This window comes from Astyanax mexicanus, chromosome 2, assembly GCF_023375975.1.
Source record: "Astyanax mexicanus isolate ESR-SI-001 chromosome 2, AstMex3_surface, whole genome shotgun sequence".
NCBI classification, from domain to species: domain Eukaryota; kingdom Metazoa; phylum Chordata; class Actinopteri; order Characiformes; family Acestrorhamphidae; genus Astyanax; species Astyanax mexicanus.
In genome coordinates this window covers 73,004,742-73,018,403 of record NC_064409.1, presented here as the reverse complement: position 1 = coordinate 73,018,403, position 13,662 = coordinate 73,004,742, and the positions used below count along the sequence as shown (strand labels likewise).

The 13,662-nt window shown below is 46.7% G+C and overlaps 1 protein-coding gene across 1 annotated transcript; it reads left to right on the top strand.

Moving 5' to 3' along the window:
- The first annotated feature begins 496 nt into the window (after positions 1 to 496).
- LOC125799071 (uncharacterized) lies at positions 497 to 13,108 on the top strand. The gene is made up of 2 exons (XM_049474895.1): positions 497 to 847; positions 11,131 to 13,108. Exon 2 carries the CDS (start codon positions 11,135 to 11,137, stop codon positions 12,917 to 12,919), a length of 1,785 nt encoding a protein of 594 aa, XP_049330852.1. The 5' UTR covers positions 497 to 847; positions 11,131 to 11,134; the 3' UTR covers positions 12,920 to 13,108.
- Positions 13,109 to 13,662: the final 554 nt, after the last annotated feature.

The window sequence follows — 13,662 nt, the reverse complement described above, 5'->3', positions numbered from 1 at the left end:
CATATCACTAAAATGCTATGCAACAGTGGGTGAATGTGGGGAAATTGTGGGTTTTCTATGTCAAAGTATATTTTAAATAAGCAATTGCTTAATCTGATCATTTAAGAATGTTAAGGTTTAAGTTAATAAAAGAAAAAAAAGGGGGAGTCGTCCAGGCAAGACTCCACCTACCTGGAGCTGATTGGGTTTTTAGAGATTATACTTGCAGTTAGGAAACCTATCACAAGTTAGGGCCAATACGTCACGAAGGGAATGTGTTTCCAATAAAGGGGGGTGTTAGATTATTCGGTTGGTAGTTCGTGGTTCGCAGTTCGGAGTTCGTGCGCTTTTTAGGTTTAGTTAAGTTCAATTTTTTTTTTTCTTAGAAGTAATTTTAACTTAGAGTTTTAGTTAGAATTTTGTACTCTCTCTTTTGTTTTACTTTCTCTTAGATTCAGCTTAGTGATTCTTAAGTTTTTGAGTCATAGATCTTAGCTTGGGCTGCGCTTGCAGCGCATCCGCGCTGACCAACACAAGTCCAGCGATTATCAACAGAATTAGAGAATTAGGTGCTTCCAGCTATTGAACACCTTAGCGCTACGGAGCTGCCTATAGTTCACCGCTCATCTTTAGCGTTATACATCGCTCGCCGTACCAGACCCAGACGCGAAGAGAATCCTGAATCAATCAGCTGCCCGGAGCGATCGCTCCCGCTTGCCGTTGGAACCGAAGCCCTGCTTGCACCGTGAAGTCCACCTGAAGAACCCGCTTCGGCCACTTGGATCGAGCTACCCTTCCTGGCGGTCGACACCAACGGTTCCCTTCGCGGCAGAGACGACACCGGTTGCCCGAGGCCGGTCAACGCAAAGTGAGGCGCTGGTTAAATCTCTAATTCTCTGGTGGCGTTCTGTTGGTCTGGTTAGGTTGAGTCTTGCTAAGTTTTCAGTTATAGTTATTCCCGGTTGAGAGATGGTGGGATCTCTGTCAGCTCCATAGTTCTAATGTAATCTAGTTTAACTCAATTAGCTTGGATTTAGAGCGTTTTGCTTCTTTAGTAGTTAGTTCGTTTATAGCAGTATATAATCACTTATAATCTTGTTTAATCTCCTAATATTCTTATAGTGGGTTTAGTTATTCATATTTAGGTTTATCTCCTAGTGGGTTATCATAATTACTTCCCCTTTGGTATATTAAACTGGGTATTGATTTGTTTATTTTTATCTACTTATACATTTCTGTTGTTTGGGTCTAAAGTGTTTTGAGTTATTCATATATGCGATGAGAAGGTTTGGTTGTAAGACTGTTATCATCAGCGTGCTTGAATTTCACTCTCAAATTGTTGTTTGAATTATGCCCCTTATCTAATTCTGCATATATCCATGTATTACTTTTATTCTAAATAAACATTACTTGTTTTAGCCAATTCTTGACTTAAATGTGTTCCTCCCGTGGTTCAAAGACTTTCTGAAACCGACAAGAACTCACCCTGAGGTTAAATATAAATTTTGTAGCTAGCCGCTACTGGCGCCCTATTAACCTTTAATATTAATATTAAAATTAATATTGATATCAGGTAAATAGTTCGGTATCCCTTGTAACCACTACATATTTGGCGCGGCCGACGCGGGGCCAACGTCACATCTCTGATCTACGGGAGAAAAGCACGGAGTTAAGAAAACGTATTGGTGTGTTGTGTTTATTAAATATCTACCTTACGCTCCGCGTTAGTAAAACGCCAGCGGGCTGGCGAAAGCTAACCGGGTCACTCCTCTGTCTGTGTGCGCGCACATCTATATACATCTATATATATATCCAACTCCTTTATGTGTATGTGTTTTAAAGAGCATTGGTAATCACTTGTGAAACGCCTCATATTACTCGCCAAAGAGCTGATCAGTGTGAGCGCGTGTGTGTATTGTAGACGCCGCTGTGCGTCTGCTTTCATTATCACTGTTATTGGTGCTTTACATTTACCCGGGGTATCTAAACAGGCTCAGCCGACAACTATTATCACGTGAATTATATCAGCGCTATTTGTAAAGGCCTCAGCGAGGTTGCTGTAGCTGCGGATTTCCAGTGCAGTAAACCCGCTTCCCAGTTTAAACGGCCCGTGTGCGCGGATTTCCGCACCCCGGTCGTACTTGGGACCCTCTCGTGTGCCCCGCGGCCTTGCAAACCGCGGCGTAACGCTATCCTTTTAGGTGGTAGAGAGGTTTACAGTCGCGAAAACGCGACGGGCGAGGATCACGCCCTCAGCGGAAGCCCCGCTTGACTCAGACTGTGTGAAGGAAATCCCTGCGTGCTGTGTTCCTCTCTGTGTCTCTGTGTTAAGGTCAGCAAGACCGTTGTGTTCCCCACAAAGCTTGAAAGCAACTGAGCTCTCAGGAGCTGAGGTTTGTCCTCCCACTCAAGGGGGCGGGACTCAGTTGTGTCACCGGTAGGCGGAGCCTTCCCCACCAGTGGCCTCTAGTCGCCATCTCGTGGTCAACTGTATCAGCTACATCTTGCCTCAAGGCTGTCTTACCTTTTCGTGCCTCTAGGGGTAAAGCTATATCTACACTGCCCTCTTCTGGTCGTTTGGGTGAATACTCAGGTTAAAAGGGGTTGCAGTTCATTTATACGCTATTTTGGGAAATTCTTGTAGTAAACTGTGTTTACGTGTGGTTGGTGTTGGCTTCATATGAGTTTTGGCATACCTTAATCGAGATACCCTCTTCCCCTGCTTTCTTTGCTTGGTTACTGTTATATTTTAAATGTTGTATCGTCCTAGTTATTATTAATACTAGTAAGTGCCATTTTCATTCTTAATTACTAGTAAGTATATATTCAAATTAGAATTCACTTCAAATAGATACAGTTAGATAACTCAATTGTAATAATTCAATATTTTGTTCTATGTAGCCACCCTACTTCAAACATAGTGTCAACCCTCAAAGCTAACTTGCTTGTCAGCTGTTCTACTCACATTGCTTACATTAAATATAATCATTTGAGATAACCATAATATCCAGTATTTTAAACATTCAGGTTATAATCATTTGTTGCTATAAATACCTGTTACTTAGGTAATCCATAGTAGCCATTCATTATTTTGTTTTGTCAAGCATTTTATCCACTTCTTCTTGTTATTCTAAATACAGGCATATAATCCTTATCCTATTTGGCCATAAAAAAAAAAATAAAAATAAAAATAAATAAATAAATTAATAAATAAAAAAAAAAAAAAAAAAAAAAAAAAAAAAAAATCTGCTCGCTAATACTGAAGGTAGCTTAGGCTCTGTCTGAGTCACTTTGTTGAATTTCTAAATAAATCAAAGCCTCATAGACATACATACATCCGCTCTATGCTGTTTTTTTGACAGGAGTTGACTGTGGTGTTTGGTGACAGCAGTGCTATCTTTAATTCATCCACAGTCATTCAAACCTTGTCAGTGACCATCTAGTTAATAAATTAATTAATTACTAATAGGTATTTGACAATTTTCATGCAAAACTATTAAAACTTATACCTATCCAAGGTCACCCAAATAAAATTAAAATAATAATTATCCATTGAAAAAAAAAAACAAAAAAAAAAACTACACTTTTGGGCTTATTAGATTCACTAGGGACTACGCATCAAGGTTTGTTACCCTAGCATCAATCTCTCCAATCTCAGCAGCAGTGCTAAGTCACCCATCCGGGACTGGCTTCCAATACAGCTCGCATCGCTTGACCCTCGTCAAGTCAAAATGAGTTCTCCAAGAGAGGCAGGGTCCCCGCTCCTCAGCGAGGCTGAGTCGGTGGACCAAGTAGAAGCCACTCTTCTCGATTTAGTAAGCTGCCGCATTCCAGACTATGCTGAAGGCGTGCAACAGGCAGATGATGCCCACCTTCAGAGTTTGATGACTAGCTGTGTGGACGACCACCTAACTAAATCTCTTAAAATAAAAGAACAAATAGACACCGTATACAAAATGTCCCTCATACTCTGGAGACAACTCCAACTCTCACAAGAGAGAGAGCAACATGCTACTAACCACTGTACAGCTCTCCAGCAAACTAACCAAAAACTCAGGGACGAATTGGCGCAATGGCATAATACTGGTTCAGAGATAAAATCCCAACAAGAAGCCCTTGAACATAAAGTAAAGTCACTGCAGGAAGAAGCCGAAACAGCCACAAAGCTTGCCATCCAGTCACGAGGTAAGCTGGAGGAAGCCCAGGAGCAGCAGACCGAACTCGAGGCTGAACTAACACAGGCTATGAGTGCTTTAAGATTAGCTCGTATAGAAAAAAGGGATGCAGAAACGCAGTTGGCAGAGTTCAAATTAGAACGGGATGAGACATATTCCCGGGGGCCAAAGGTAAGCCCAACAAAGGGTAGACCAGCGACCCCACATCTCTTTAAGACGGAGGTACATACTCCTACGCCCGTAACTTCCATGGGTTACCAGGGAGGAGCTGAAGCTCCTCGATCACCCATCAGAGTCAAACCGGAACCGGCTGGCCCCAAAAAGGTGAACCGGACCCTGTTTGGCTGGGACGAATCTGAACGCACCCAACGACCCCAAACAAATGCAGATATGGCCAGGCCCATAACGCCCTCAGATAGAGATTTGGATAAAGTTGCCCGCAATATCAGCCGGTTTGAACCTAAGCCTGGCTGTCCTAATGATATCCACCTTTATCTAAATGACATTGATTACTATCTACGGCGCTTCCCTCTGGCCACCATAGACGACAGAATCTATCTCATTAAAATAACATCCAACCGCGACGTTAGCAGTTTCATTGAACGCCAACCACCACACGTAAGGGGGAACTATAGGGCTCTCTGCCAAGCATTGGTGGCAGAATTCTCTAGCTTCTCAACCCAGTTAGGCCTCTCTGCTGCATTCGCGGTGAGGCAGAACAGGCAGGAGGGTCCCGAACAGTACTACTATCGCCTCAGGCGCGCTTACTTTGGCTTCAAGAATGAACCAGAGATGGAGGAGGACGAAAATTTCAAGGTCCTGTTTGTCCAGAACCTCCATCCTTCAACCAGCCACCATTTAGGTGTCTCGGCTTGTCCCCGCACCCTGACTAGTCGGCAACTAAGAGATCTAGCTCTTAGAGGTTTTGCAAAGGTTCAGCAAAGTTTGGGAAAAAAAACAGACTCCGAAGTCCTTGCAGTAGCCAGTAACCCTTGTATGGAACTAGAGGGGAAGCACAGCTTCCAGGGAACAGATAAGACTCACGGGTCCAGACCCTATAGACAAGAACCAGCCCAAAGTCAGCAGGTCGATCCACAGCGACGCCGCTCACCTACTTATAAGGTGAATCGCGGCCAGGGCAGACCCCATCGAGGTCGAGCCTCCCACCATCAACGTGGTGGCAGGCCACACCATCATGGGAATAACAGGCACTCTGGACCAAACCAGACTGCAACAAGCCCTAAATCATCACTGGACAAAACCCTTAACGGCCTGGAGGCAGGGGATCTTGAGTTAATCCTGCAATGGGTTAACCAAATGCGCAAGGAGAAAAGGGGTAACCTCAACCAAGGGCGCAATATCCAGGAGCAGTCGAGCACTGCTCCCCATGAAAAAGACCCCAAACGAGCTACTTGGGAGCATGCCCAAGACACTGCACCTAGTGCAGTCCTAGTTGTGGAACTAGACGCTGACCACTCTCTCAAGGAAGAAGACCCATTTCTGATTCGGGGGGAGCTTCCTTTCCGACAGTTCTTGGGCCATCTGAGCGAAAGGGGGGTGGCCAGAAAATTCTATCTTGCTACTACTTTGGAGGATGAATTTGTGCAAGATGCTCTTCTTGACACGGCATCAGACATCACACTGATGTCCATGTCCCTTTTTAACCGAGTGCGGGCATCCGCTCGGCGACGGAATAGGGAGATACAGCTGAGTAACTGTTCTCTCAATATCCAGCCCTACTCACACACGGGCATCACCATACATTCGATGGCCCTAATTCAACTTACGATTGGGCCCGTGACTGTTGTTCATCCAATTCATGTGTCTCCCTTGGAGTCCATCCCATTCCTCGCAGGAAAAGATCTTCTTAATCGGTTCGAGCCCCTTATCGACTTTCAAGGTCTTAAGATCTGGGCGCAGGTTCGGCAACCCCTTCCTGTTCTTCCCTCTCGTGAGGAGGAGATCCAGTGCTACCGTCTTTGTGGACAGTTCCAACCATGCAAGGGACTGATCGACCCTGTGGTTCCTATGGAGATTGAGGAAGAGCCTACAGCCGCCGTTTCACAGTTTACAAATCCTTCTTGGCCTCCAAGCTCAGTCTTGGAACAACGTGACACCTTCTTGTGTACCATGGTCCCATCTGAAAATCCTGGGGAATATTGTCCCAGAGTGGAGAAGGGGGTCACATTGGACGACTTCCAGGTGGATGACGTGGTCATCGCCCTGTGGTCGGACAAATCCGCAGTCAGCCAAGACTTAGTAAACTCATTATCGGCAACCCATGCTAGCTTTCATTTCATTCAATCCCAGGGAGCTTTTCCGCTTGGGCCCGTTCCTCAACCCACCTTGCTGGCAGTCGGCACTTGTTCTTTGACCGTCCGGTGGAACAAGAAAGAGTTCACCCAGCTTTTTCTTGTGGTCCCAGACTTACCTCATTCCATCTATGTGGGCGGTGACGTGTTGGTCAGGTTGGATGTTCAGGTAGACACCATCAATAACATCCTTTGGTCCCTCACAGACACTCAGGCAGATGGCTCTTACCCTGAACCAGAGTATCTGCACTCGGGTCAGACCATACCTGAAGTTTGTCAGGTGGCAAACAACCAAGCCATCACCCTACCGGCAAATACCAAAAATATCGGCCTCTACCTGACCATCCTACCTGGACAACAACTATGTCACCCCCATGCACTGTTCCAACCCTCACATCGATTCTTTGATCTTGGTCTGACCGTGGAAGCCACACCTCTTGTGGAGTTACGTGCTAGGTCAGTGTACTTGTTCGTTCAAAATTGTACAACTCAGGACATAGTGATTCCCCAACTCACAGAACTGGGTTGGCTGGTTAGCACCAAATTTCATGACTTTGAACTGCGGCTTCCAGTCATCGGTCCGATTCCTCAGCAGCTGCTCCCAAAGCAAGAGTCCAAGACATTATACACCCGACCGTCTGGGGCAATTGCTATTTTTCCTGTCTTGGAGACCAATGAAGATGCGTTGTACCGCATTGATCTGACCCACAGGGACCAGATGGTCTTGGATACAGTCACTGTCCTTAGTCTCGATTCTGTCCCATCACCTGACACTAACACAGTCCTGGTGAAGCAGAAGGAGGAGGCCGACAGTTTTCCTTCAACTCAAACAGAGTTTGAGAAGCAACTACAGCAAATGCTGTTAGATGCGGATGCCTTGCAATCAGACGAAGAGCGTGTAAAGCTCAGAACAGTGCTGACTAAGTATCGTGCGTCTTTCTCTCAAGATTCTATGGATTGTGGATTGACCCACATCCATATGATTCGTATTCCGACGCATCCCGACGCTGCTCCTGCTTACGTTCGCCAATACAAGATTCCACTTGCATCATACGGGCCGGTGCAAGAGATCATAGATGATCTCTTAGACAAAGGAATAATCCGACCATGCAACAGCACCTACTCTGCGCCACTTTGGCCGGTGTTGAAGCCCAATGGCAAATGGCGTCTGACTATTGACTATCGCCGCCTAAATGACCAGGTCCCTCTTTCTAGATGGCCCATGACCCAATTGGAGCAAGAACTCCCTAGGGTCAGAGATGCCAAATATTTTTCAACCTTAGATGTGGCATCGGGGTTCTGGACCATTCCGGTCCATGTGGAAGACCAACACAAACTGGCATTCACATTCGCCGGCCGTCAATTTACATTCACCCGCTGCCCATTCGGATATTCCAATTCACCAGCTGAATTCAACATCTTTCTCAACAAAGCTTGTCCTGATGCAAGAGAACGAGGAACCTTGATTTATGTTGACGATGTTCTTATCCGGAACAACTCTCTCGATGCCCACTTGGAAGAGATTGATCATGTGCTAGATCAGCTCACAAAAGCAGGTGCGAAAATATCCCTAGCCAAATGTCAGTGGTGCAAAACTAAGGTCAATTATGTGGGCCTTTTGGTCGGTCCAGATGGTGTTCTCCCGCAACCATGTCGTGCCCAAGGCATCGTGGATATCGCGGAACCAAAAACCATCCACGCCCTTCGTAGCTTCTTGGGGGTATGCAACTACTCCCGCCAGTTCATTGAAAACTTTGCGGAACTGGCCAAGCCACTGTACCAGCTGTTAAAGCAGGATGTACCCTTCATTTGGGGTGAGGCCCAGGCGCAAGCCATGCAAACCCTCAAAGACAAACTGGCATCGGCACCCTGTTTAACCTATCCGGACCACAGCAAAGAATTCTACCTTCAAGTTGGGTTTTCCGAACACTGTGTGAGTGCTGGTCTATACCAGGTACACGATCGAGACAAGAGAGTGGTAGCTTATGCAAGCAAAGCTTTGATGGCTCCAGAACTCAAATACTCTGACTGTGAGAAAGCACTTCTGGCCACGGTCTGGGCAGTGAAACACTTCTCCAACTACCTTGGGGGACAAAAGATCATTGTAGAAACAAACCACCAGCCAGTGGTCTTTCTCAACAGCCAGCGCATTCGAGAAGGTGTGGTCACCAACGCACGAGTCGCCTCCTGGTTAATGGCACTACAAAGTTTTGAGGTTGAGGTGCGCTATGCGCAAAACTCGAGATTACCTCTAGGCACTGATCTGGCGGCATGTCAGCGATGTGAAACTGACATACCGGCCACATCAACGCCCATTCCCAATCTCGCCTCCCAAAAACCCACAAACCATCGTTACTTTGACCCCAAGGAGTGTGAAAACATTCCCACGGTCTACGTAGATGGATGCTCTTTCCGACATGACCAAGAAGGCCTCAAAGCCGGTGCAGGAATCGTCTGGCTTGATGACAACCCTTGCGAACCACAACAGTTCAAACTAGGATCACAAACTTCTCAGTATGCCGAAATCGCTGCCATACTCATCACAATTCAACTTGCTATCGACAAAGGGGTAAAAACCCTGGTAATCTGTACAGATTCCAACTACGCACGTCTAAGTTTCACATGTCACTTGCCAATCTGGAAAACCAAAGGTTTTCTCACATCTGGCAGGAAAGCAGTCAAACACACAGAGCTGTTCACAGCCGCGGACTACCTGGTAGTTCGGCATGACATGCTTGTCTACTGGAAAAAGGTGAGGGGACACTCACGTGTCCCAGGGACAGACAAGACATACAATGATCAAGCTGATTCACTGGCCAAAAGAGGTGCCTTGGAAGGAGTTTCATGGGTCTTTGACCCGTTGAAATACCCAACCCAACCCAACCCCACTGTTTTAGCCGTGACTAGAGCACAAGCTAAACAAACCTCAACAACAGAAATCCCACCCTGCGCTGCGGTCTCCATTGATCCAGAAATCACAGATGCTGATTTGATCACGCTACAAGACGCAGACCCCGACATCAAATCTATTAAGGCTTTCTTGCTTGATCCCACCAACAATCCCATAACCAGCCAAATGCTGGAGGCATCAATTCCGCTTAAACAACTCTTGCACAACCGCGCATTCTTGAAGGTGGTCAAGGGCTTGCTTGTTCATGTCACTGAGACCCACACTTCTCCTGCGTTCGTGGTGCCTCCGTGCCACAGGGGGGTAATGTTGGGGCACGCCCATGACTCTCCATCAGCAGGTCACAAAGGGATCAAGGAAACCTATAGGACACTCAAACAGGTGGCCTTTTGGCCACGAATGCGGGAGCATGTAGCTAGTTACATTAAAGGATGCTTGGTGTGCTGCCAGTTCCAGCCGGCGAATCCTCTGCACAGGGCTCCCTTACAGAGAAAGGGGTTAACCTTCCCGTGGTCGGATCTGCAAATGGATTGGGTGGGCCCGCTCACAAAGTCTGCTCGAGGGAACAAATATTTCCTCACAGTCACATGTGCATTCACCAAGTGGGTGGAGTGTCTTCCAGCCGCCAATGACACCGCTATAACCACAGCGTGTCTCCTGGTTAATCATATCTTCACCCGGTTTGGTCTTCCTTGTAGGGTTGACTCAGATCGAGGTACTCATTTCACGGCAGAAGTCATGCAACAAATGTGGCACGTCCTCGGTGTAAAAGCCAAGTTGCACGTGAGCTACCACCCCCAGTCCTCTGGTCAGGTCGAACGGGCTAACCGCACAGTGGTCAGCATCCTCAAGAAATTTGTGGCCACGCATCACCGCGACTGGGATGTGAAATTGCCGTTGGTACTCATGGCCATTAGGGCAACTCCTCACGATTCCACCGGCATCTCTCCATTCGAGGTGATGACAGGCAGACAGATGACACTTCCACTGCATCTGTTATATCAGCCAGGTGGAACAGATACCTCAGTTGCCTACACAACACAGCAGTACATAGACGATTTGCAGAAACACCTAAAATCCACTTTTGCTTTTGCCCAACAGCACATGGCACGAAGTGCCCAGGGTCGGAAGGCCTACTATGATCAGAAGGCGTCCTATGACGAGCTTCAGGTGGGAGATAAGGTGTGGTACTACATTTTCGCTCAACCTGTCGAGAAACCCCAATCGAATGCGGGTAGGCTGGCTCGCAAACTCATGCCTCGCTGGACTGGACCCCACACAATCACGGACAAATTGTCCCCGGTGGTGTACCAGATCCAGATCAGCCAAGGTTCTAAGGAGCCAACTCGCAAGTGGGTACACCGCAACCAAATTAAGCCACACCAAAGCCCTATGGGACAAGTCGGGGCCGCCAATGCCTTGATTAGAGTCTAATCAGGTGGACAAAACCCCTGCTAGACCCCTAGGTGTTTAGCAACTCTTAGCTGTACAACTTGCAACTAAACTAATAACTTCATTTTTTTTTTTATTAATTTTAGGAATATATTGACCCTTGATCCGTATACAGTAGACTGTTGTTTGCGATTTTTGACCTAAGTACCATTACACATCTTCCGATCAAGCCGGCCAACAGAACCATCATTTTGTGCCAAGGAATAGGATATCACTGATTGTTAGCCACTTGTCTGTCAGATTCTACTTCATTGGTGGTTCACACCAGTACACCCAGGTTAATCATGTACATTTGTCTCGTTAGGAAGATGAGGACTCTCCTGCTCCTGACGCTCGTACTGGGGACGATCGTCGCTGCCCCTGATGTGATCTCCCCCGGACCTACCTCAGGAGTAGTTCTTAGGGATAATTCGGGACTACTAATCACAAACTGCCGGTTACATACCCAAAGGGTGTTTGTACGACTGAACCCGGAGGACGTATGTAAAAAGAACTTCCCTGATTGGTCCCGCCAAGTGGGGTGGGCTGGGCATTGGTGGGTACGAGAGGCAGTAAGCCATGCCGAACGAGACACCACCCACATGCTACAACAGCTGCAAAAATTTGCGGTCACACAGTCTGAACTGAATGGGGCTCAAAAGAGATCCAAACGTTTTCTTGCAGGTTTATTAACTGCTGCCGCCGCTGTAGGCTCACTCCTTGGCGTCGGCACATCCGCTGTTAATGCCGTGGGTCTAGCCACGGTCCGCCGTAATGTAGGGGAACTACAGGCAGAACTACCACACATCAAGGACCAAATAGACACCCAACAGAGTCAGCTACAGGCAATTGGACAAACCTTACAGGGTACTATTGTGGTCCTCAATACCCACACGGTAGCTTTGAACAAAACTCTGCAAACGATCACCTCCCTGACCCGGGCAATCCAGGCAGATATGGCTCATATCCAAGTGATTAACATGCTTTTGAATGACATGCTACAGGAAGTGGGATCCTCGGTAGACAGTCTAGCTATGGGCAAGATACCAGCTTATCTGGTGCCTTTAACCCTGGTACAGGAAATCCTCAGTCGGGCTACCCGAGAGGAAGTTACTGATCTCCAAGCACATTTAGCCTATACACTCGGAAGTGCAGTACCTCTTTATGTCAACCCAGAAAATAGAGAAGTAGCTTTTCTGGTCAACTTACCTATAATAGCTGCGGAAAACATTTATCGCTTAAAAGAAGTGGTAAATGTCGGGTTTTGGCAAAAAGAAGCACACATCAAAATTCAGACTCCGACCTTGGTAGCTTACCAAGACAGCAATCCTGGACTTTATCTGGCCCCAAATTTGCGCATGTGTACCCTGTCCAAGGATATACACTATCTCTGTCCCAGTAAACCGTTCACTCGAGAGGGTGCTGGCAATCTTTGTGGTCTTAAGCCCATGCTCACCAAGGACCAGTGTCCTGCCACTGTCACTCATAGGTACCAACAGGTCGAGACTCAGGTTGAAATCGTAGGGAGCCGGTGGTTGGTAAATACTGCGGCACGGGAAGCTGTGTTGTCCTATGACCAGCATGATATCGATGAACGTATTCCCCTTCCGGAACAAACATTTTGGGTAGACGTACCACCTGGGGCTACTCTGCATGTTGGGGAATGGTCCCTGTACCACTTAGTACCTGATCAATATGAGAGTGAAATTGAGGTGTCTGATTTCTTTACTACCCACTCCTTGGAACTCAGCCCTGACACCCTTGGTCGGATACAGTATGAGGGTCCCCAGTCTATCGATTTGACCCCCATCAATAATGTCTTAAAAGAGATCGAGTCGCGTCCCACATGGACAGTCCAACCTGTAAGATACTCCTGGTCATTGCCCGATACCTTGTTAGCTGCGCTGGTATGTCTGGGTTATGTAGCAACCTTTGGTATAACGTGTTTTTACCGTAGGAAGACTGTGAAGCTACAGAGACAGATGGATTCATGGTCGGGTAAGGTGGTTAGATTTGTGAGACGTAGAAGGGGGGGTCAAGAAGTGTCAGTGGAAACTCAGGAGGACGCAACTGATGAACCTATGCAGGCAGCTGCAGTAAGGGAAGTGGTTTAGCTCTGGTTTGGATAACGCTAATGCAGCCTGTTGTGTACTGACCAGCAAATGCCACCAGTAAGAATTGAGATACCCAGTAACCTCTTTTGTCCACAGCTATCTACGTCATCTCATCGGCTGATAACCTGGATCTCTGCTGATTATCACCCGATGGGGGGGGATATGTAGCAGATAGCCTGATATCTCATTTTGAAATCACAACTCTGTTCCCTTAAATCCCCAAGGAATTCCAATGGAGAACATAGGGGGATCTCCCCAACCTTGAATGATAACACTTTAACGACTTTTACGACCATTTGCTGGAAACATCTGTCTCGCTAAAAGCATCTGAACAAAAGACCCATAAACTTTGGGGATTAACATGTCACCTGCTGATCCGCTATCTTCGGAGCACACCTCTTAAACAGTCACATCTAATTTACACACTCACGCACACAGCGTGACCCTTTTACTGGTCCAGGACCCGTGGACCATTTAACAAGACAATACTGCCACCCGCAGGAGAAGAAAGGAACTTTTCTTGGAGCACGAGGCTATGATCGAAAAATTACATATGTATATGTTTTTACAATAACTTAAATAACTGTTGGTTAATTCTAATATTGTGAGAAGCAGGGTATCAAGCAATGTGATGAAACACTTTCTAATCAAGAGAACAATTTTGAGGTTTACCTTCATTTTCTTCTACAGGTTCCAGGCTGAAGAATTATGTCTTGTTTGTCATTGGTTGAACTATTGCAACT